This window comes from Esox lucius, chromosome 16, assembly GCF_011004845.1.
Source record: "Esox lucius isolate fEsoLuc1 chromosome 16, fEsoLuc1.pri, whole genome shotgun sequence".
NCBI classification, from domain to species: domain Eukaryota; kingdom Metazoa; phylum Chordata; class Actinopteri; order Esociformes; family Esocidae; genus Esox; species Esox lucius.
In genome coordinates, this window is record NC_047584.1 from 4,942,168 (window position 1) to 4,964,443 (window position 22,276).

Sequence of the window (22,276 nt, forward strand, 5' to 3'; positions counted from 1 at the left end):
GGCTTTATAAATACATTTGATTGATTGATTGAAGTTTCAATGACTTCAACCTAAGTTTATGTAAACTTCCGACTTCAACTGTACAGCTCATTCTCAACAGTTTGGAACTGTTTTACCATAAATGCACCCTTCATCACATGCAGCTGGTGCCTTTTTAATTATTTTCGCCCTGCCCCTCAGACAACCTGAGTCCGCCACTGTTTAACAGGTATGTTGTAGAGAACTGGAATAAACTACCAGAATATCTTAGACGTGCCCCAAACATATACATTTTAAAATCCAGGTTAAAAACATTTATCTTTTAATGTGCCTATGACTGAGCACTTAAACTTAACCACACCGTTAGTCTTACAGCTTTTATAGCTTCCTCATGGAATCTACTGCGGAATCTACCAGTTATGTTTTTATTTAGTTTTTATTCTATTTCTATTTTCTTATTTTATGCATTATTATGATGCTGTCCCCTTGTTTTATTATTAAGGTGGTTATAGTCAGCCTCCGGTGGTTAGAGTCCCCCTTCTTTTATTTATGTTTTTATTCTAAATCTGTCGAACACAGCCCACAACTACTCCATGTCACGTGGCATGGTATCCATAGTAACGTATAAGTGGGTGTTTTGATGCCGTACTGAAGTGAACTGCCTGTGCTAGCTAGCTAGTAAGCATTAAAATAAGCGTTTTTTTGTCGGTGGATATAACTGGCTGATTTATCTTTTTAAAAAAACAAGTTTGCAAATGTTAATGTGAGCTACTTAAGTATGTCTACTTAGGCAATACCGTAACATAGCTAGGTCCTGAAAGGTAAGCCACTGGAGCTAACGTTAGCTAACCAGCTAACGTTACTGGTCACTGGATGTTTAGTTTTCCTGTACAGTACCTATCGTACAGTAACCTTAGCTTGTTTGTAGAAAGATATTCGGCGACCTGTGTTACTGTGGATCCATAATTAGGGTGACATTAGTTTGTAAACGTTATCTAATGTTGTGTGTGTAACGTTACCCTTAGGCCGGTATTATATACAGTACAGTAGTAAATTAGCTAACTGTTACAGTACAGTGGAAGTAGCTAGATTACGCACAAGCATTTCACGACCCCTCTGAAAATGTAATTTTGTGTTTCATTTTCAATTTACAGTAGAGGTTGTTGCCAAAGGCAAGGCGGTCCAGTGTGACGTGTATTGTTGAAACTAAGTGTGAGTGGGAGGACAATGTCGGGCGACCTGGTAGGGGTGTGGGAAGTGGCCCTGAGTGATGGTGTTCATCGGATTGAATTTGAACATGGCACAACTACGGGCAAAAGGGTAATCTACATAGACGGAAAGGTAAAACTTGATATAGAAATTGAATCACTGGATAAAATATTATTCATTATTCGTTGTATCTATATTAATTAGACAAGCAGAAAAATGAACATTCACCAATAACAAATAATATTGGTCACATGCATCTCACTCACTTATTTGAGCTTGAATGGTTGCTTCTCTTGATCTTCCACAAAGTCTTATCCAGTGCCATTTGACTGACTTATTATTAGCCTCTAATTGACACTGGCTGGTGCTGTCCGAAAAACACTTGTTAGGCAAGAGACAGGTAAATGTAGAAAAAACCCTATTGTGTTTTTATTTTTCCCCAGGAAATTGTAAGAAGGGACTGGATGTTCAAGCTGGTGGGTAAAGAAACCTTCAATGTGGGAAATGCGGCCACTAAAGCAACGATTAACATTGATGCAGTTAGTGGTTTTGCTTATGAATACACACTGGAGATCAATGGAAAGAGTCTGAAAACGTACATGGAGAATCGCTCCAAAGTCACCAGCACGTGGCTACTGAACCTGGATGGGATCGACTGCAGGGTTGTACTGGGTAAGAGAGGAGCAGGCTTTGTTTTTTTATTGTAAACACACACTATGTCATTGTCGACGCCTATTAAGGAAGACAGTTATTGGGTGTAATGCTGCAGGTTGTCAAATGGCAAGTACAGAAAAACTGTGTAGATGCAAAAGCCTGCTAATGGTAGCCCATTTAAGTGGCTAGCTAATCACCTTAGTGATTAGCTACAGGTTGAAAGAGTTCAATTGTATTTGGAAAACCTGTCCCTGTATCCACAGTGGGAAAGAGGTCACTAAGCAACTGTATTTACAAGCAGGCAATATCCACTAGTCCATGGCTGTTTCTTTCAGAGTGTTATGCACGCTACCCATAAAAGTCACTGATGTCACTGAAAGCCTGCTACATTGACATAATCAGTTAGAATCAATTGAATGTGTTCTGAAGGAAAACTTGTGAAAGAATGTAGTTAAAATGACTCCCATACTGGCACAATGATGTTCTCTTTCTCTGTGCAATGCAACTTTAGCTTTCACTTGCACTCCTTTGAAACCAGTCAAAAGCTTAAGTACCACATGTAGCCTAGAGAAAGTAATTTTTTTGGTGAAAAAAAGGCTAATCTGTCTTGAATTCAGGTTGTCATGGTGATAATCTTCAATCAGCAGTGCATATGTGCTGCTCATTTTCTATATGTCCTGAAGTCTTGTGTTCATGTTGGTCTAACTATTGTTCTCTTTCCACAGAGAAAGACACCATGGATATTTGGTGTAATGGACAAAACATGGAGACGGCAGTAAGCATCTTTCCCATCATTATAAGTCAGGGATAATTTTGTAAAGATTTAAATAATGACAAAAAATAACTGATTCGATTTTTTATGTTGAGCAAGAGAGTTGAGCATGCATTATTAGCACAGTATTATTTGATTAACAAGTCAGAATTGGACAGAGAAATGAACTCATCCTAATCCTATATCCCACATCAAATTAGTGTTCCCTCGATGTCCCTCCATTATCTTCAATTATGTATAATATTCCTTTTTTAAATATAATTGTAGGCATATTTGTGCTTCCTTTGATAAAGACAGTGAAAAAATTTAGATTTTTCTGAAAGAGCAGCGTGACTGATTCAAATCCGTGCTGCAGCAGAACATGTCATAGACTTCTGATTCACCCTATCCATAATTTATGTATAATTAAAAGTTTAAACAACATTCTTTACTGTGGTATGAAATAAAATGTACTGATCAAAAAAGGAGAAATCTATAAAAAATTTAACAGGTTATATTCATTCTCAATTTTGTTCCTAGGGGGAGTTTGTAGAAGATGGGACTGAGACACACTTCACTCTCTTTGACCATGACTGTTGCATTAAGGCTGTGAGCAGTGGAAAGAGACGAGATGGAATCATTCACACATTGCTTGTGGATGGCACAGAGATAGCTGAAACCACAGAGTGACTGAGAGTGTGAGTTAGGTGAGCTTGTGAATGAATGAACGTGTGAGTTAGTAGAGTTTTCTTTCAACACAATGTCAGAGTGAAACAGGCCTTTGCAAATCAGGGAAAAGTAATCAACAGAATGTTGATGCACCGTGATATTTCACTGTCAAGTTGGTATAGCCATTTGTTACCATTTAAATTCATGGGCATTGTGCAGAGATGGCCTCACAGGCCCCACTTCCGCAGAGTTATTTTATATCATATTAACTGATATAGTCATGCCATTAAGAACCCACACCTAAAAAATGCAAATGAATGAATCACAATTTCAAAGTTGACATTCCAGCGACCAGAAAGTGCACTGTGTTTAAGGATACCTGCACAAACAGTTAAAAAATATTCTCTACCCCAAATGGCATGCAATTCTCATTGACTTAGGTAGCCTAGTGGTTCGAGCAATTTTGACCAGTAACCAAAAGATTGCTAGATCAAATCTCAGAGCCGACAAGGTGTAAAATCTGTTGTTCTTTCCCTGATAAAGGCAGTCTATTCGGATTGCTCCCAGGTCATTGCTGTAAATGAGAATGTGCTTGTCAGTCAATGTATGTGGTAGAATGTCCAAGATCCATGCAACTGGCTTATCATGCAATCATTTCCTGGTTATTTGCTTTTGTGTGTAGGCAGCAACATCTCTAGACCAATGAATTGTACTAACATTCAAAACAGATGTCATGTGCATAGTTGGTTATTTAGCATAATGGGATGTGTTCTGTGATCATGATGCTCTGATGTCATCACAGCCATTTCCTGAACTAAATTCGGTCAAGAGTTTGGTAGGTAATAAATCTAGGTAAATGTTTAAACTTTGATCCAAATTCAAACAATCACGGATGAAGGAAAACCTTTTCATTCAGATTTTTTATGCTGTATCTGAGGTGCTGGAGATAGTGTGGTTTTTTCCTATCCTTTCATGGACATCATCATTGCATAATGATGTGAAAACTGTCCACACAGCAGTTTTTCCGTGTGTGATTGATGGAATTCGGTGCAATTACTATTCATTATCTAATAAATTTCTTAGATTAAAGGAATAAACTGTGCTGTTTAACCTTAGATTCTGAGGGATAGGTGTATTTATTTTGTATCACAATATTAAATGTATTCAGGTATATTGTTGCTGTATTATTATGTTAATTTTGTCAGTCATGTATTTTAACATGTTTGTAACATGTTTTCGGTCCAGTGCATCAGATGTGACCTATTTTATTAAATCAATGTAATTTCACAAGCATTTTACCATTTGTCATTGCATAGGAAATTGTCTGTTAGATTAAGTGTGATCTTGTCAGTTTTAATGACATCCTGCACTGGTGGCCATGGTTGTCTTTTTAGCTTACAAAACACTATTACTAAGATTTGGGGAATTTTTGATAAAATAGACTAGTACTCTGGGGCTTCAACTGAATGCCTCAAAAGAGCAAAGGCAGAAGAGAAAGCAAGACAGCCCACTCCCTTGTTTTTCTGGTTCAATGGAAGTCTGTCCCTGGCATTGGATTTTAGACACTATTTCATCACAGCACCCCTGAGAATAATGTGATTATTTTCTGCAATTCCTTTAAAAGCCCCTCATATTTTGTGGTGTATCCTCCATAGCATGCAGGCATGATTGACTGAAAACAGCGGCAGCAGTAAACAAGAAAACTACAATCAACGAATTTCTATAGTAATAAGATGCTTGACAGTAACACAATACTACACTCTATGGTTTTTAATAATGGGAATTTCCATCACACTTCGTCAGTACAAGATGTTTATAATAGGGCCCAAACTTCCGCATTGTGTCATATACTTACTCTATGACAATATCGTTTGAGCACTCAAATATGCCAGCATCTTTTGTACAGGGCGTGATGGAAATTGAGATGCAGTTGAGTATCTTTGTTTATTGAAGATCTTTGGCATCATCCACTCAACCACACATAGTGAATTACATCGGAATGCGTAGCAAATGAATGTGAATATCAAACCTAACATCCAAATTCAGATAGGTGTTCTCAACTGCCTCTACCTGGTACCTAGCAGCAGTCAGGGTACCATTGGTTAGCACATGGAGGTCTGTGTGACCCTCCAAGGATATGTCTCCTTCAGACCATCACTGACCACCACCAAACTGGTCATGCTGGATGATGTCACAGGCAGAATAACGTTCACCGCGGCGTCTCCAGACTCTTTCACGTGTGTCACATGTGCTCAGTGTGAACCTGCTCTCATCTATGAAGAGAACAGGGCGCCAATGGCGGACCTGCCAATTCTGGTGTTCTCTGGCGAATGCCAATCGACCTGTACGGTGCTGAGCTGTGAACACAAGTCCCACTTGAGGACATCGGGCCTTCATACCACCCTCATGGAATCTGTTTCTGACAGTTTGGTCAGAAACATGCACACCAATAGCCCACTGGAGGTCATTTTGTAGGGCTTTGGCAGTGCTCCTCCTGTTCCTTGTCGCACAAAGGAGCAGATACCGGTCCTGCTCCTGGGTTGATGCCCTTCTATGGCCCTGTCCAGCTCTCCTCGTATAACGGCCCGTCTCCTGGTATCTCCTGCATTCTCTTGAGGCTGTATTGGGAGACACAACAAACCATCTTGCGACGACACGTATAGATGAGCCATCCTGGAGGAGCTGGACTACCTGTGCAACCTGAATGGGCTGCAGGTACATGCTACCAATAGTGACAAGAACACTAGCAAAATGCAAAACTAGAGAAGAATCAGTCAGGAATGAGGAGAGAGCATTTGGCTATTGCCTCTCCAGTGCCCCTGTTGTCACTTTCATTTGCATCAAAACAGGTGACATTGATTAACAATCGCTCATGCTTCCTAACTGGACAAATTGATATCCCTGAAGTTTAATTGACTCAGTGTTATACTGTGATGATTGTGTTCCCTTCATTTTTTTGAGCAGTGTATATTCTTAACTCCCACACCCTTATTGTTCATTGGTTATTTAGTCCCATTTTTGTGGCATTTAGAGTCAGTATTAGTTTGTCAGTTTGAGAGCAGGGTCTTTTTGTTTTGGGTAATGTAACAGAAGTGATTGATTAATTACTTGTGGTTTGTATATCTCACAATCTCATTGGGGGCTGAGCCCCCCTAAGAGTCTAATCCTAGAATCGCCCCTGGTCCCTGGACTTGATTTACATTTTCCATTGTCACATTCTAATGCATTTGCCCAAGAGTGATGAAGAGTTTTTCAGCTATGGGCCTGACATGGAATCTGACATATGAGGTTCGAGTTAGGCACCATAAAGTGTTGATAACATTAGACTGGCTCTTAGGGTGGCAATTTAAACGGCATCTGGTTTTGATTGAGATTGCCCTGAGGGAAAGTGGCTATGGCAAGTGCTTAGGGCTACTTTGCAAATGAGGTCCATCGATGCAACCTCGGGATTGTCTCCTTTCTAGTTGTCAGATATTCACTATTGAATTTTCGGGAGAGATTATGACCTTTGTGGACGAGAAAGGTTCCCGAAGACTTTTCATTAGGTTTTTGTTTCGTGTCAGCCTATTGAGCGTTGCGCAGCTATGGGTGTCGACTATTGGTTATCCTACAACTAAAAATATTATTCCCCTAGTTGCAGTCAAAGCTAAGACCAAGCTGCTACCGCAGCGGTGTAGAGGAGAGCCATGCTGTTATATAGAATAGAACTGATGCTTTTTCAACGGTGTCCTTAAAAAATACCATAGGTTTAGGTGTTTTGGGCGTGATCACCTGTGTCTATCACTGTATGCCAAGTTAGTCTGCACAGGCACAAACACGGAAGTTCCCGAACGAGCTTTTTTGGGAACTTGAGGAACAGGCATGACTTGCCGCAAACACAGTTTCGTGCACATTCATCATAGAAGCGCCTGTCGATAACTATCAGTTCGCCATGTAGGACGAATGTGAAATTAGGATTGCCAATCAGTGAATACATTTGAGCAGTAAATAGATCCTAACGCATCCTAGCCTACAGGAGCCAAAGGGAAACATTAGGGCACAACTACTACCAACCTGCTCTCTTCCACATACAAGATGAATCCTGGAGATTCTAAAGGACCCGTTCAGGGAGGTTTCGGTGAAGACTCTATCTCGGGAAGTAAGCAGACTTTGAGTCCAAAAGCGGTCAACCAACTTTTGTTGGAGTTCCTGATGTACTGCGGTAGAGCGCTATTAGTGTTTTATCCGGTATATTTGACTGGATATTTAGGACTCAGCATTAGCTGGATCCTGTTGTGCACAGCGATAATCACTTGGTGGACGAAAAACAGCAAGAGAAAAGATATCCGAATTGGCACGGCATTGAACTTTCTGGATAATGAAACTCACTTGATCCAAAAGCAATTGAAATCCTTGAATATGGCAAGTTGGGTATGTATTAGTATTTTTTACCATCGTTTTACCGTCAGTTGAAGATGACTGTATCTGATTGGCAACAGAGATGACCTTAACACCATACGCGCTGGTCTGGTTGACATAACCGAGACCTAAACACAAACAAGGAAGTAGACCCCCTTTTCTCTAAAAAGAAGCTTTTGGAAGATCTCGGCAACATGTTAACCCACCTAATAGGTACTCACATTATCCACTACGATCCGCTCCGCAGTTGCGGAGTTGTATTACATACATAAGTTACAGCCGGAATGATAACGAAACCTCTAGCGTCATTTGTCATTATCTTGAACACACATTACGTCTCAGTAATAATAATCCATAACATTCTACTTCATTTTGGAGAAATGATATATAAGGTGTAGCTGTACTGCTTCGGGGACCCCCACTCCATGGTTCCATATCAGAGCCAGCACATATGATTGAGTTTTACTATCAACCTCTTAGTGAATCAGGTTTTAAGTGCCACACCAAAACAATGAAAGGTCAGGTGGTCCCCCAGGAACGGTTTGAGAACCACGGCAATAGGTGGCGCAGAATCTGTAAGGAAACACCCTCTTGTGTTTATATTTTTTTTAAATAATGAATTTGGGCCTCTGTGTTTCGCCAAACATACTACTGTTTATAAATTAAATAGAGCATTTTTCATAAACCACTCCTAGATACCTTTTAAAAGTCTTAATGAGAATATATGTGTAGATTATTTGCAGGTCTAATTTGTATTCACACATTGTACCACATCCATACCAAGCCACCTAGATGCTGGAATGACAATCCCTTGATTAGCCACCAGGTCCTGTGTTAACATTTTCCCCCTTTATTTTTTTACTGATTTTTTTTAAACACATACAAAGATACATATAAACAACCAACAAGAAAGGACATGGGTAGTATCAAAATAAATAATGAGCAAAATCGTCAGGTATCATCTTGATCTGAAACACAACCAGGAGGACTTTGGACAGGGACAGCAACGGGTCTTTCAAGCCTGGTACTCGTCAGGTGTTGGCCAAGACCTCATGTCCTAAGTTTAAAACTGCAGAAGACAGGGAACATTTTGAAAATGCATACCTTAGATCTACAAGGATTTATATTGGAGAAGGAGAACTGACCCTACTCCCCTAGCACAATAATATAGCAGTGTAAGACCGTGGGGCTGAGACAGTGGGGGTCCAGTGACACTGTGGCCCTATTCGGGGGAGGCCCAGGACAGATTCCAACAGACAGGAAATCAATCCACCCACATTGCCAAGCATCAACCAAAAAGACACCCACCAACCGCAATGAGGGCCGTGTATTGCCAGCAGAGTACAGCCCAATTGCACAAGTGTGCAACAGAGAGACAACAAGCTTGTGACTCCGCTTTAGAAATTCTAGGTACAATTAAAAGGTCTGCATCTTGCGATCTAAGGTTACATGTAGGTATGTATGGCTGGATCATTTCAGCGTGGTAAGTAGGAGTAAGTCCATGTATTGATTTATAGGTTAACAATAACACCTTAAAATCATCCCTAACAGGTAGCCAGTGTAAAGAGGCTACTTTACACAAATAAGCCATAACATTATGACCACTGACAGGTGAAGTGAATAACACTGATAATCTCGTTATCATTGCACCTGTCTGTGGGTGGGATATATTGGCAGCAAATGAACACTCTGTCCTCAAAGTTGATGTGTTGGAAGCCAGAAGAAATGGGCAAGCATAAGGATCTGAGCAACTCTGACAGGGCCAGAGCATCTTCAAAACTGCAGCCCTTGTGGGGTGTTCCCGGTCTGCAGTGGTCAGAACCTATCAAAAGTGATCCAAGGAAGGAAAAGTGGTAAACCGTTGACGTGGTCATGGACGGCCAAGGCACACGGATGAACCTGGGGAGTGAAGGCTGGCCCCTGTGGTCCGATTCAACAGACAAGCTACTGTGGCTCAAATTGCTGAAAATGTTAATTCTGGTACTGATATAAAGGTGTCAGAACACACAGTGCATCACAGTTTGTTGTGTATAGGCTGCGTACCCACAGACCAGTCAGGGTGCCCATGCTGACCCCTGTCCCCTGCCAAAAGTGCCTACAATGGGCCCGTGAGCATCAGAACTGGACCATGAAGCAATGGAAGAAGGTGGCATGGTCTGATAAATTACATTTTCTTTTACACCATATACAGTGGGGAGAATAAGTATTTGATACACTGCCGATTTTGCAGGTTTTCCTACTTACAAAGCATGTGGAGGTCTGTATTTTTATCATAGATACTCTCCAACTGTGAGTGACGGAATCTAAAACAAAAATCCAGAAAATCACATTGTATGATTTTTAAGTAATTAATTAGCATTTTATTGCATGGCATAAGTATTTGATCACCTACCAACCAGTAAGAATTCTGCCTCTCACAGACCTGTTAGTTTTTCTTTAAGAAGCCCTCCTGTTCTCCACCTGTATTAACTGCACCTGTTTGAACTCGTTACCTGTATAAAAGACACCTGTCCACACATTCAATCAAACAGACTCCAACCTCTCCACAATGGCCAAGACCAGAGAGCTGTGTAAGGACATCAGGGATAAACTGCACCGTATTGAGGGGAGGATGGATGGGGCCATGTATCGTGAGATCTTGGCCAACAACCACCTTCACTCAGTAAGAGCATTGAAGATGGGTCGTGGCTGGGTCTTCCAGCATGACAACGATCCGAAACACAGCCAGGGCAACTAAGGAGTGGCTCTGTAGGTAGCATCTCAAGGTCCTGGAGTGGCCTAGCCTGTCTCCAGACCTGAACCCAATAGAAAATCTTTGGAGGGAGCTGAAAGTCCCAAAACCTGAAGGATCTGGGGAAGGTCTGAATGGAGGAGTGGGCCAAAATCCCTGCTGCAGTGTGTGCAAACCTGGTCAAGAACTACAGGAAACGTATGATCTCTGTAATTGCAAACAAAGGTTTCTGTACCAAATATTAAGTTCTGCTTTTCTGATGTATCAAATACTTATGTCATGCAATAAAATGCAAATTAATTACTTAAAAAGCATACCATGAGATTTTCTGGATTTTTGTTTTAGGTTCTGTCACTCACAGTTGAGGAGTACCTATGATAAAAAATTACAGACTTCTACATGCTTTGTAAGTGGGAAAATCTGTAAAATCTGCAGTGTATCAAATACTTGTTCTCCCCACTGTATATTATGGTATTATGGGCAAATAACCTGTGTGTACATAAATATGTACTATCATCATTCAACTGGTCACATAGACCAACACAATCGAATAAGGACAGAATTGACACAACATCTTCTGCAATTAGACATACACATTCATCTTTAAAACCCATTTTACCAGGCTTTTCCCCCCTTTCAATATCAATATTATCTTGCCATTTCCTATTAATTGTTTGGCATTACAATGACTGTATGAATTGGCAAGACAGCACAAATGGATATCAATCCAGGTTACACTGACACTAAAATAAGGAAATATGCATGAAATTTAAATGAATGTGATGATAAGGTGATTTGATAAATGTGCAAGTTAAAATGTACTTCCTGCTTGCTTTCAATGTCGGATAATCTTATGTGCCTTCGTACAATGTAGGACTAAACGTTAGAAAATTTGGTCTATTATATCAGGCGTTGTGTTCATTTTCTGGAACCCAGCCAACTCTCACAATCAGAGGAATTTGTGCCAACCAAATTTCCTTGTAATGTTGTCCCTTCTGTTTTCCCTAGGTACACTTCCCTGAAGTTGAGAAGGTTGACTGGCTCAACAAAGTAAGATAATATTTTCTACTTCCGTTCGTGCTGTTTCCAATAGGCAGATGTTGTTGCCACTGTCTGTTCTGCTATCACCTCAGCAATGGAATTGTCTTGGCCCCCCTGAAAGGTTCATTGACAAAAGTAGTTTTGTCATGGAGATCAGGATTCTAATCCAAGTTCCCTGGGTGTCCGATATACAGGTGCTGGTCATAAAATTATCCTTTGATATCAGAATATCATCAAAAAGTTGATTTATTTCAGTAATTCCATTCAAAAAGAGAAATGTATACTTTCATTCCACACAGACTGATATATTTCAAGTGTTTATTTCTTTTAATTTTGATGGTTATAACTGACAACTAATGAAAACCCCAAATTCAGTATCTCAGAAAATGTGAATATTGTGAAAAGGTTCAATATTGAAGACACCTGGTGCCACACTCTAATCAGCTAATTTACCCAAAACACCTTTAAATGGTCTCTCAGTCTAGTTCTGTAGGCAACACAATCATGGAGAAGACTGCTGACTTGACAGTTGTCCAAAAGACGACCATTGACACCTTGCACAAGGAGGGCAAGACACAAAAGGTCATAGCTAAAGAGGCTGGCTGTTCACAGAACTCTGTGTCCAAGCACATTAATAGAGAGGCGAAGGGAAGGAAAGGATGTGTTGGAAACAAGTGTACAAGCAATAGGGATAACCGCACCCTGGAGAGGATTGTGAAACAAAACCCATTAAAAAATGTGGGGGAGATTCACAAAGAGTGGACTGCAGCTGGAGTCAGTGCTTCAAGAACCACCACGCACAGACGTATGCAAGACATGGGTTTCAGCTGTCGCATTCCTTGTGTCAAGCCACTCTTGAACAAGACGCAGTGTCAGAAGCGTCTTGCCTGGGCTAAAGACAAAAAGGACTGGATTGCTGCTGAGTTATGTTCTCTGATGAAAGTAAATGTTGCATTTCCTTTGGAAATTAAGGTCCCAGAGTCTGGAGGAAGAGAGGAGAGGCACAGAATCCACGTTGCTTGAAGTCCAGTGTAAAATGTCCACAGTCAGTGGTGGTTTAGGGTGCCATGTCATCTGCTGGTGTTGGTCCACTGTGTTTTCTGAGGTCCAAGGTCAACGCAGCCGTCTACCAGGACGTTTTAGAGCACTTCATGCTTCCTGCTGCTGACCAACTTTATGGAGAAGCAGATTTCATTTTCCAACAGGATTTGGCACCTGCACACAGTGCCAAAGCTACCAGTACCTGGTTTTAAGGACCATTTTATCCCTGTTCTTAATTGGCCAGCAAACTCGCCTGACCTTAACCCTATAGAAAATCTATGGGGTATTGTGAAGAGGAAGATGCGATACGCCAGAACCAACAATGCAGAAGAGCTGAAGGCCACTATCAGAGCAACCTGGGCTCTCATAACACCTGAGCAGTGCCACAGACTGATCGACTCCATGCCACGTCGCATTGCTGCAGTAATTCAGGCAAAAGGAGCCCCAACTAAGTATTGAGTGCTGTACATGCTCATACTTTTCATGTCCATACTTTTCCGTTGACCAACATTTCAAAAAATAATTTTTTGTATTGGTCTTAAGTAATATTCTAATTTTCAGAGATACTGAATTTGTGATTTTCATTAGTTGTCAGTTATAATCATCACAATTAAAAGAAATAAACATTTGAAATGTGTAATGAATGAATATAATATACAAGTGAAATAAATCTTTTTGATGATATTCTAATTTTATAAACAGCACCTGTAGGTTCCAGCAAGCCCAACTGTTGTTGCTGGCCGAACAATGTGTTCTTCTCCAAGCACGTGGATTCTGACTAATACCAGGTTGTGTGAGCAGTATGAGAAGAGCAGAGTGGTTTGGCAAGATGAGCATTGGAGGACGCGTCTCAATGGTCAACAGTCCCTTATTGTCTGGGAGTTGCTGTGAAGAACCAAGGTCTTAATAGCAAATTGGACATCACATAAAATTGTGAGGAAAGGGGAAAAAAGGGCAGAGGGGGCAATGGTCATTTGGGTATTGTAAAGAACATCTTTCCCATTGACATTTTGCCTACATAGTTCTAAAAATAACAAATCCAAGTCTTTGTGTTATACATTATGTTGTGTTCTGCTCTTTATATGTTTTACAACAGAATGATTAGTTGATGCGAATATCGACTGGTACTTTTATGTACATCGTTAGTCAAATGTTTGTTTGTCTCTAGATCTTGATGCAGGCTTGGCCGTTCTTTGGCGCATACATGGAGAAGCTCCTCAAAGAGAAGATCCAGCAGTCCATTAGATTATCCAGCCCATACCTCAAAACATTCACTTTCAAAAATGTCAGCTTTGGCCAAAAGGTGAGAAGGTTAATACAAGAACAAAAAATAATTCATCCGATAACGTTTCTGTAGAGATGTGGGGCGACTATATTGATTTTTTACAGAAATATTAAAATGTTTTACTTATCACCTATAGCAAATGCCAAAATGCACACTTTGCTATATTAATTTTCTCTTCAAGCAACAAAAGAAATACCCTAAATATCACAGCAGACACCATTATGCAAAAGACAAATTATTTATAAAATTGTTTATACATTTTATTGTTTTTCTGTCCAACCTTGGCACAGGCTCTGATCCAATAAACTATAAAACTGGCTCAGTACAAGCTCTGATTCAATGGGCTATGATGATGCAAACCAGTACTGTACCCTTCCTACTGTCAAAATTGTAAATAGGCTAACTGATCTGTTTACTTTGAATCATGCTTTAATGAGGGGTGTATGTGTAATATGTAAATGAGTAAGAATAAACCACGGAGGAGGATATGAGAGACATTTCTTTCAATATGGTTATGTTTTATATAATGAAAGAAACAGACATGCTTAGTTATGCTTAGTTATCTCTTTGCCAACAGGAAATGCATTTTTGCCAGACTGCGTAAGCGGAGCCGGCTAAGAAGAGCTAATGTCTCTTACTGACTGAGTGAGTCAGTGATTGACTGACTGACTAACTACTCCTTGTTAAATAGCGTAGTGGTTAGAGAAGCGGACTTGTGAACTGTAGGTCCTGAGTTTGTATCTCCTCGCAGGCGAAGCGAAGTACGCATTATGAATTATTCCATATAGATGAAAACTTCGCTTTCTGGCATGGAAAAGTCTCACTAGCAATTGCTCAATGAAAAAGTTAGTTATCGTCGCCTTTATTGATAGTTGTTGTATAAATGTCATTCACGAATGAAAGAAAAACATGTTTTTTTGCTATGAAAGAAAAAAAGAAGTTATTATGCCATGAAATTAAATAGCTTTGGCAGACTCGCTAGCAATTGCTCAATTCTTATGACTATTCCAATAAGTTAGTATATAACGGTAAAGCTTATTACTGGCTAATACCCTGTTAAAATGGCCAGTGGCAAATGGCATACATAGACGCTATTTGTGGTGGAGGTATACTTAGTAAGAAACGTTAGTCAGTTTAACTGTATTAATGTCATTCACGAATGGCCAATTAACTGTTAAAACGGCCAGTGGCAAAAGAGGATTACCATACCATACCATACCATCTTCTTCCGCTTATCCGGGGCCGGGTCGCGGGGGCAGCAGTCTAAGCAGGGATGCCCAGACTTCCCTCTCCCCAGACACTTCCTCTAGCTCTTCCGGGGGGACACCGAGGCGTTCCCAGGCCAGCCGGGAGACATAGTCCCTCCAGCGAGTCCTAGGTCTTCCCCGGGGTCTCCTCCCGGTGGGACGGGACCGGAACACCTTCCCAGGAAGGCGTTCCGGAGGCATCCGAAAAAGATGCCCAAGCCACCTCAGCTGACCCCTCTCGATGTGGAGGAGCAGGGGCTCTACTCTGAGCTCCTCCCGGGTGACCGAGCTTCTCACCCTATCTCTAAGGGATCGCCCGGCCACCCTGCGGAGAAAGCTCATTTCGGCCGCCTGTATCCGGGATCTTGTCCTTTCGGTCATGACCCAAAGCTCATGACCATAGGTGAGAGTAGGAACGTAGATTGACTGGTAAATCGAGAGCTTCGCCTTGCGGCTCAGCTCTTTCTTCACCACGACAGACCGATACATCGACTGCATTACTGCAGAAGCTGCACCGATCCGTCTGTCAATCTCCCGTTCCATCCTTCCCTCACTCGTGAACAAGACCCCTAGATACTTAAACTCCTCCACTTGAGGCAGGCACTCTCCACCAACCTGAAGCGGGCAAGCCACCCTTTTCCGACTGAGGACCATGGCCTCGGATTTGGAGGTACTGATTTTCATCCCCACCGCTTCACACTCGGCTGCAAACCGTCCCAGCGCATGCTGAAGGTCCTGGTTAGAAGGGGCCAACACAACAACATCATCTGCAAAAAGCAGAGACGAAATTGTGTGGTCCCCAAACCTGACACCCTCCGGCCCCTGGCTGCGCCTAGAAATTCTGTCCATAAAAATTACGAACAGAACCGGTGACAAAGGGCAGCCCTGCCGGAGTCCAACATGCACTGGGAACAAGTCTGACTTACTGCCGGCAATGCGGACCAAGCTCCTGCTTCAGTTGTACAGGGACCTGACAGCCCTTAGCAAAGGACCCAGGACCCCATATTCCCCAAGCACCCTCCACAAGATGCCGCGAGGGACACAGTCGAATGCCTTCTCCAAATCCACAAAACACATGTGGATTGGTTGGGCAAACTCCCATGAACCCTCCAACACCCCGTAGAGGGTATAGAGCTGGTCCAGTGTTCCACGGCCCGGACGAAAACCACACTGTTCCTCCTGAATCCGAGGTTCTACTATCGGCCGTATTCTCCTCTCCAGTACCCTGGCATAGACTTTCCCGGGGAGGCTGAGAAGTGTGATCCCCCTATAGTTGGAACACACCCTCCGGTCCCCCTTCTTAAAAAGAGGGACCACCACCCCGGTCTGCCATCCCAGAGGCACTGTCCCCGACCGCCACGCGATGTTGCACAGGCGTGTCAACCAAGACAGCCCCACAACATCCAGAGACTTGAGGTACTCAGGGCGGATCTCATCCACCCCCGGTGCCTTGCCACCGAGGAGTTTCTTGACCACCTCAGTGACTTCAGCCTGGGTGATGGACGAGTCCACCTCTGAGCCCTCATCCTCTGCTTCCTCAATGGAAGAAGTGACAGCGGGATTGAGGAGATCCTCGAAGTATTCCTTCCACCGCCCGACGACATCCTCAGTTGAGGTCAACAGCTGCCCACCTCTACTGTAAACAGCGTTGGTAGGGCACTGTTTCCCTCTACTGAGGCGCCGGATGGTTTGCCAGAATCTCTTCGAGGCCAGCCGATAGTCCTTCTCCATGGCCTCACCGAACTCCTCCCAGGCCCGAGTTTTTGCCTCCACAACCACCCGCGCTGCAGCCCGCTTGGCCTGTCGGTACCCGTCAGCTGCGTCAGGAGTCCCACAAGCCAACCAGGCCTGATAGGACTCCTTCTTCAGCTTGACGGCATCCCTTACTTCCGGTGTCCACCACCGGGTTCGGGGATTGCCGCCTCGACAGGCACCGGAGACCTTACGGCCACAGCTCCGAGCGGCCGCTTCGACAATGGCGGTGGAGAACATGGTCCACTCGGACTCAATATCTCCAACCTCCCTCGGGATCCAGTCGAAGCTCTGCCGGAGGTGGGAGTTAAAGATCTCTCTGACAGGAGACTCAGCCAGACGTTCCCAGCAGACCCTTACAGTTCGCTTGGGCCTGCCGAGTCTGTCCAGCTTTCTCCCCCGCCATCGGATCCAACTCACCACCAGGTGGTGATCAGTTGACAGCTCCGCCCCTCTCTTCACCCGAGTGTCCAAGACATACGGCCGCAGGTCAGATGAGACGACAACAAAGTCGATCATCGACCTGCGGCCTAGGGTGTCCTGGTGCCACGTGCACTGATGGACACCCTTATGCTTGAACATGGTGTTCGTTATGGACAAACTGTGACTAGCACAGAAGTCCAATAACTGAACACCACTCGGGTTCAGATCAGGGGGGCCGTTCCTCCCAATCACGCCCCTCCAGGTGTCACTGTCGTTGCCCACGTGGGCGTTGAAGTCCCCCAGTAGAACAATAGAGTCCCCAGTCGGAGCACTTTCCAGCACCCCTCCCAGAGACTCCAAGAAGGTCGGGTACTCTGCACTGCCGTTCGGCCCGTAGGCACAAACAACAGTGAGAGACCTATCCCCGACCCGTAGGCGCAGGGAAACGACCCTCTCGTTCACCGGGGTAAACTCCAACACATGGCGGCAGAGCTGGGGAGCTATAAGCAAACCCACACCAGCCCGCCGCCTCTCACCATGGGCAACTCCAGAGTGGTGAAGAGTCCATCCTCTCTCAAGGAGTGTGGTTCCAGAGCCCAAGCCGTGCGTAGAGGTGATCCCGACTACCTCTAATCGGAACCTCTCAACCTCACGCACTAGCTCAGGCTCCTTCCCCGCCAGCGAGGTGACATTCCACGTCCCTAGAGCTAGTTTCTGTGTCCAGAGACCGGGTTGTCTAGGCCCCTGCCTTCGACTGCCGCCCGATCCTCTTCGCACCGGCCCCTTATGGTCCCTCCTGTGGGTGGTGAGCCCACGGGAGGGCGGCCCCACGTCACCCGTTCGGGCTGAGCCCACCAGGCGCTCGCATACGAGCCCCAACCCCGGGCCTGGCTCCAGGGTGGGGCCCCGGCTGCGCCATACCGGGCGACGTCACGGTACTCATAATGTTGTTCTTCATTAAGGGGGGTTTGAACCGCTCTTAGTCTGACCCGTCGCCTAAGACCTGTTTGCCTTGGGAGACCCTACCAGGGGCATATAGCCCCAGACAACATAGCTCCTAGGGTCACTCGGGTACTCAAACCCCTCCACCACGTTAAGGTGGCAGTTCTAAAAGAGGATTTGTTCAGGATATTCAGATGCCGGGTGTCAGTGTAGACAAGGCTATACTGACAGCCAGCAAACGTACAGTTCCGTGGTGTGGTGGTTAACGACACAGCCTTTCACGTGGGCAACCTGAGTTCGAATCTCAGGATGGTCGCACTTTCTATTGTGGGCCGGCTGAACTAGGCTTGGCAGGTTTCTTTTTTTAACATAATTTTCATGTTTTTTTATTACTGTTATTATTAATTCATTCAGTTTTTCAACTAAATCCCCCATTACCCCCAAAATATCTATTTTCGCTTAAAATACAATTATTTGTCCACCAAATATGTGTGTATGATGTGGAGAGTCACACATTTTCTCATTATTTATAATTCTCTTAATAGCAACTGTTTATAGTATTTTTCTTTTTGTACACAGATATTTGATTATGAGGCCCCTGGTGATGAATTTATATTTCTTATTTCAGCCTCTCAAAATCACTGGAGTTCAAGTGTACACCCATGAAGTGGACAGAAGGGAGGTGGTTTTCGACCTGCACATAAGGTAATGGCTGCGGTAGTAGTTGTTGTTGTGCTATGGGATTTACCTGGGGCTCGGATATGTTTAAGTTCTTGCCAACTTCATTGCTGTCATTGTCATGAGTGGAAAGGTGCTGACAACATACCAGACACAGACTGGCAATCAGACCTCATTCTGGTCAAACTTACAATCATGTGAAAAAGGAAGTACAACCCCTGGAAAGTTGCCTTTTTTTGTATGTATTTGGACAGAATATTTGAGCTAAATTCACTGATAAAGGTTACCTAGTGTAATATATCACTCAAAAAGTGTTTTAACCCTGGAAACATTAATGCAGTCAATAAACATAAATGCTATTTCCTAATGCGGAAAAAGTTAGCACACCTACGTTTATCATGAGATACCTTACATAAAATAGCTGGATTAGAATTCGGTGCACCAAACCAAATGATTGGAAAATCAGAAGAGAGTGACTTGAGATGGTCCAAGCAGTATTGTAAAGATGATGTAAGACAGTTACATGCAATGGCTACATTAAGTTATTTCAGCCTGTTGTTGGCAAGACAGCACAAATGGATTTGGGGTGTACATACTTTTTCAGCACAATGAAATGTAGTTGTTTTTTTTAATGATTTTTAAAAATTAAATCTAGGAGTGTGCTTACTGTTTCACTTACTGTTTGCACTTTTGGGATTTTCTTTTTATTAATAAATTATTGCGAAGTATAATCTTTTGTTAAATTAGGTTAGTTTTATCTGTTAATATTGTTGAAATGAATACTGAATGTTCATATTTGAAAGAAAGAATATACTTTCTACAGGATGTATTTAAATTCTCACATGGAAGTAAAAAAATATTTTTTTCAATGCTGCTTATTTCACAGTTATGATGGGGATGTGGACATTGATTCTGAGGTGAAACCAGCCATCAATGCTGGGCTGAAAAGTATCAAGGTAGGCCTGATGTTATTTTATTTACATAGCTTTCTCAAAAACTGGGATAAAAATTATCAAGGAACCCACATTTAAATCAGTAATGCCAAGCAAATGATATACTTTGCTTTGGCAGGGCTCCAACGATGCGCACAAGCTTTTTGTACTATGTGCCATACTGTGTGAAGATAGCTGAGAAACCATTGACTAAAACTTCCCAGTATACGGAACACAGTGAAAATGTGTCATACTTGGTTTGAATAAAGAATAAAGTGCAAAAAAATCTCTGCTAGTGCGGATGCGTAACCCAGTGCTAACACTTACAGCTCCATGCGCGTACTATATGTGGCTTCCAACCGTAGACTCCAATCTACTATTAAAGAAAATCCTGACTCTGGGTGCCAGCGTTTCATTCAGATTCACTATCATTCAAAGGTTTGGGGTCACTTAGAAATGTCCTTGTTTCCATGAAAAAAAAAATACATGGAATTAGTTTGAATAGGGAATATAACAATATTAATAGGAAATATAGTAATTGAGGTTAGAAAATAATTATTTTTAATTGAAATAATAATTGTCCTTATTTTCAGCGATACCAGTCTTGCAGACCTTTGGCATTCTATTAGAGGCATGGTGTTGCAAAATAGAGGGATAGCCTTCCTTCTTCAAGATCCCTTTTACCGTGTAAAAATCTCCCACCTTACCACCACCCCCAAAGCACCCCCAGACCATCACATTGCCTCCACAATGCTTGACGGATGGTATCAAGCACTCCTCCAGCATCTTTTCCTTTGGTCTGTGTCTCACAAATGTTCTTTGCGATCTGAACACCTCCATCTTAGATTTGTCTGTCCATTTTCTTCCAATCTTCCAATCTCTCCAGTGTCTGTGTTCTTTTGCCCATCTTAATCTTTTCTTTTTATTGGCCAATCTGAGATGTGGCTATTTCTCTGCCTAGAAGGTCAGCGTCCCGGAGTCGCCTCTTCACTGTTGCTGTTGAGACTGGTGTTTTGCGACTGTTTAATGAAGCTACCAAACCTATGAGGTGTCTGTTTCTCAATCTAGACACTATAGGTTATTTGTCCTCTTGCTTAGTTGTGCACCGGGGCCTTCCACTCCTCTTTCTGTTCAGGTTAGAGCCAGTTTGCGCTCTTCTGTGAAAGTTGTAGTACACAGTGTGGTACAAGATCTTCAGTTTCATGGCAATTTCTTGAATAGAATAGAATAGAATTGCTGATGCTCCAGATAGTCAAGGCGGACAATTTTATATCTTTTTTAATTCAACAGTTTTCAGCTGTAGTAACATAATTGCAAAAGGGTTTACTAATTATCAGTTAGCCTTTTAAAATGATAAACTTGGATTAGCAAACACAATGTGCCACAGGAACACAAAATATTTGGTTGCTGATAATGGGCCTCTTTACACCTATGTAGATATTAAAAGTTGGCTATTTCCAACTATAATAGTCATTTCCAACAGTAACAATGTCTACACTGTATATCTGATCAATTATTTTAATAGACAAAAAAAATACTTTTCTTTCAAAAACAAGGACTCCAAAGTTTTTAACGGTATTGTAGTTCTGGCTAATACAAACCCGCTACAGTTGATACCAGGATTCATCTGTGAAGAGCACAATTTTCCACCATGCCAGTGGACGTTTGAGGTGACCCTTTGCCACTGAAGTTGGTTACGACACCAATATGCAGTCAGGACAAGAACCTAGTGAGGATGATGAGCACGCTTAAGAGAAATCGTGACGTGTTCCATTTCTGTCAGTCAGTCGTTGGAACACTAAGAGCTCACACATGTATAATGACCTGAACACCAAACAGGTGTCAAACTACTCAAGAGTCTCGCATCCTATGGTACAAGAACCCAGATCACCCCTAATTTCACTGATTAACTGCTCTTTACTCACATTGAATGTCTGAACGGTGTTCTCACAATTTATTTTCTTAAGAAATATAGTTTTTGGATAATATAATCATTAATATGTATATATTAATGAACAGAGTAAAAAAACTCAATGCACTTCTGCACAAATAGACACAGAGTGCCATCACGTTCTGTGCTATCAACATGCCTCTTTCTATCCCTGCCTAGTGATTTGCATGTCGACTGGTATAGATGAGGTGGTAACAAAATGAGGCCGGCTTTGTGCGACAAAGTTCCCTAGTTATTATTCCTCTTTCTGAACAAGCTCTCCGAAAAAAGTTCTGGAATGGAAATCTACCTACATATCGGGGTGTCCATGGACACTCTTCCTGGCACCCAAAAATAACCACACCCTTGTTTGGGTTGGTGCCGGGACTGCCCCCTTTGGAGCCCATGGTAGATGTTTTCCTTGTCCCATTAGGTGCTCCTACAGTATGTCTTTCTGTGAAGGTTTTTCTTGCTGCTACACCTGTCAAGTGGCTATTTAAGACCATTAAACATGGGACCAACACTTTAAAATGTATCTTTGTATTTTTGTTCACTTTAGCTTGGCATGATGCCCAACTGATACATTGAACCTCCCCAGGTCAGCTTAGGATGAG

General features: G+C 42.6%; 2 protein-coding genes across 4 annotated transcripts in view; both read left to right on the plus strand.

The window, feature by feature from the left end:
* The first annotated feature begins 607 nt into the window (after window positions 1–607).
* Window positions 608–4,377, plus strand: faima (Fas apoptotic inhibitory molecule a). 2 transcript variants are annotated; one of them, XM_010898803.3, is made up of 5 exons: window positions 608–800; window positions 1,134–1,320; window positions 1,632–1,860; window positions 2,568–2,617; window positions 3,134–4,377. In XM_010898803.3, exons 2-5 carry the CDS (start codon window positions 1,207–1,209, stop codon window positions 3,281–3,283), a joined length of 543 nt encoding a protein of 180 aa, XP_010897105.1. In that variant the 5' UTR covers window positions 608–800; window positions 1,134–1,206; the 3' UTR covers window positions 3,284–4,377. The 2 variants fall into 2 exon arrangements, with proteins under 2 accessions (XP_010897105.1, XP_010897106.1); XM_010898804.3 differs by having other exon boundaries at window positions 610–657.
* A 2,702-nt stretch (window positions 4,378–7,079) lies between these two features.
* Window positions 7,080–22,276, plus strand: part of esyt3 (extended synaptotagmin-like protein 3) — a 42,906-nt gene continuing 27,709 nt past the window's right edge. For both annotated transcript variants that reach the window (XM_010898805.4, XM_020055127.3), the window contains exons 1-5: window positions 7,080–7,672; window positions 11,400–11,441; window positions 13,642–13,776; window positions 18,751–18,827; window positions 19,687–19,756. In XM_010898805.4, the coding sequence (XP_010897107.3) occupies window positions 7,337–7,672; window positions 11,400–11,441; window positions 13,642–13,776; window positions 18,751–18,827; window positions 19,687–19,756 (660 nt within the window). In that variant the 5' untranslated portion in view covers window positions 7,080–7,336. The remainder of the gene's footprint in view (window positions 7,673–11,399; window positions 11,442–13,641; window positions 13,777–18,750; window positions 18,828–19,686; window positions 19,757–22,276) is intronic.

Bases quoted from the DNA above. Each gene is read 5' to 3' on its own strand.
- faima (XM_010898803.3), top strand. From the start codon at position 1,207: ATGTCGGGCGACCTGGTAGGGGTGTGGGAAGTGGCCCTGAGTGATGGT. The intron at 1,321-1,631 runs GTAAAACTTGAT...ATTTTTCCCCAG, and splicing joins TAATCTACATAGACGGAAAG to GAAATTGTAAGAAGGGACTG. The intron at 2,618-3,133 runs GTAAGCATCTTT...TTTTGTTCCTAG, and splicing joins GACAAAACATGGAGACGGCA to GGGGAGTTTGTAGAAGATGG.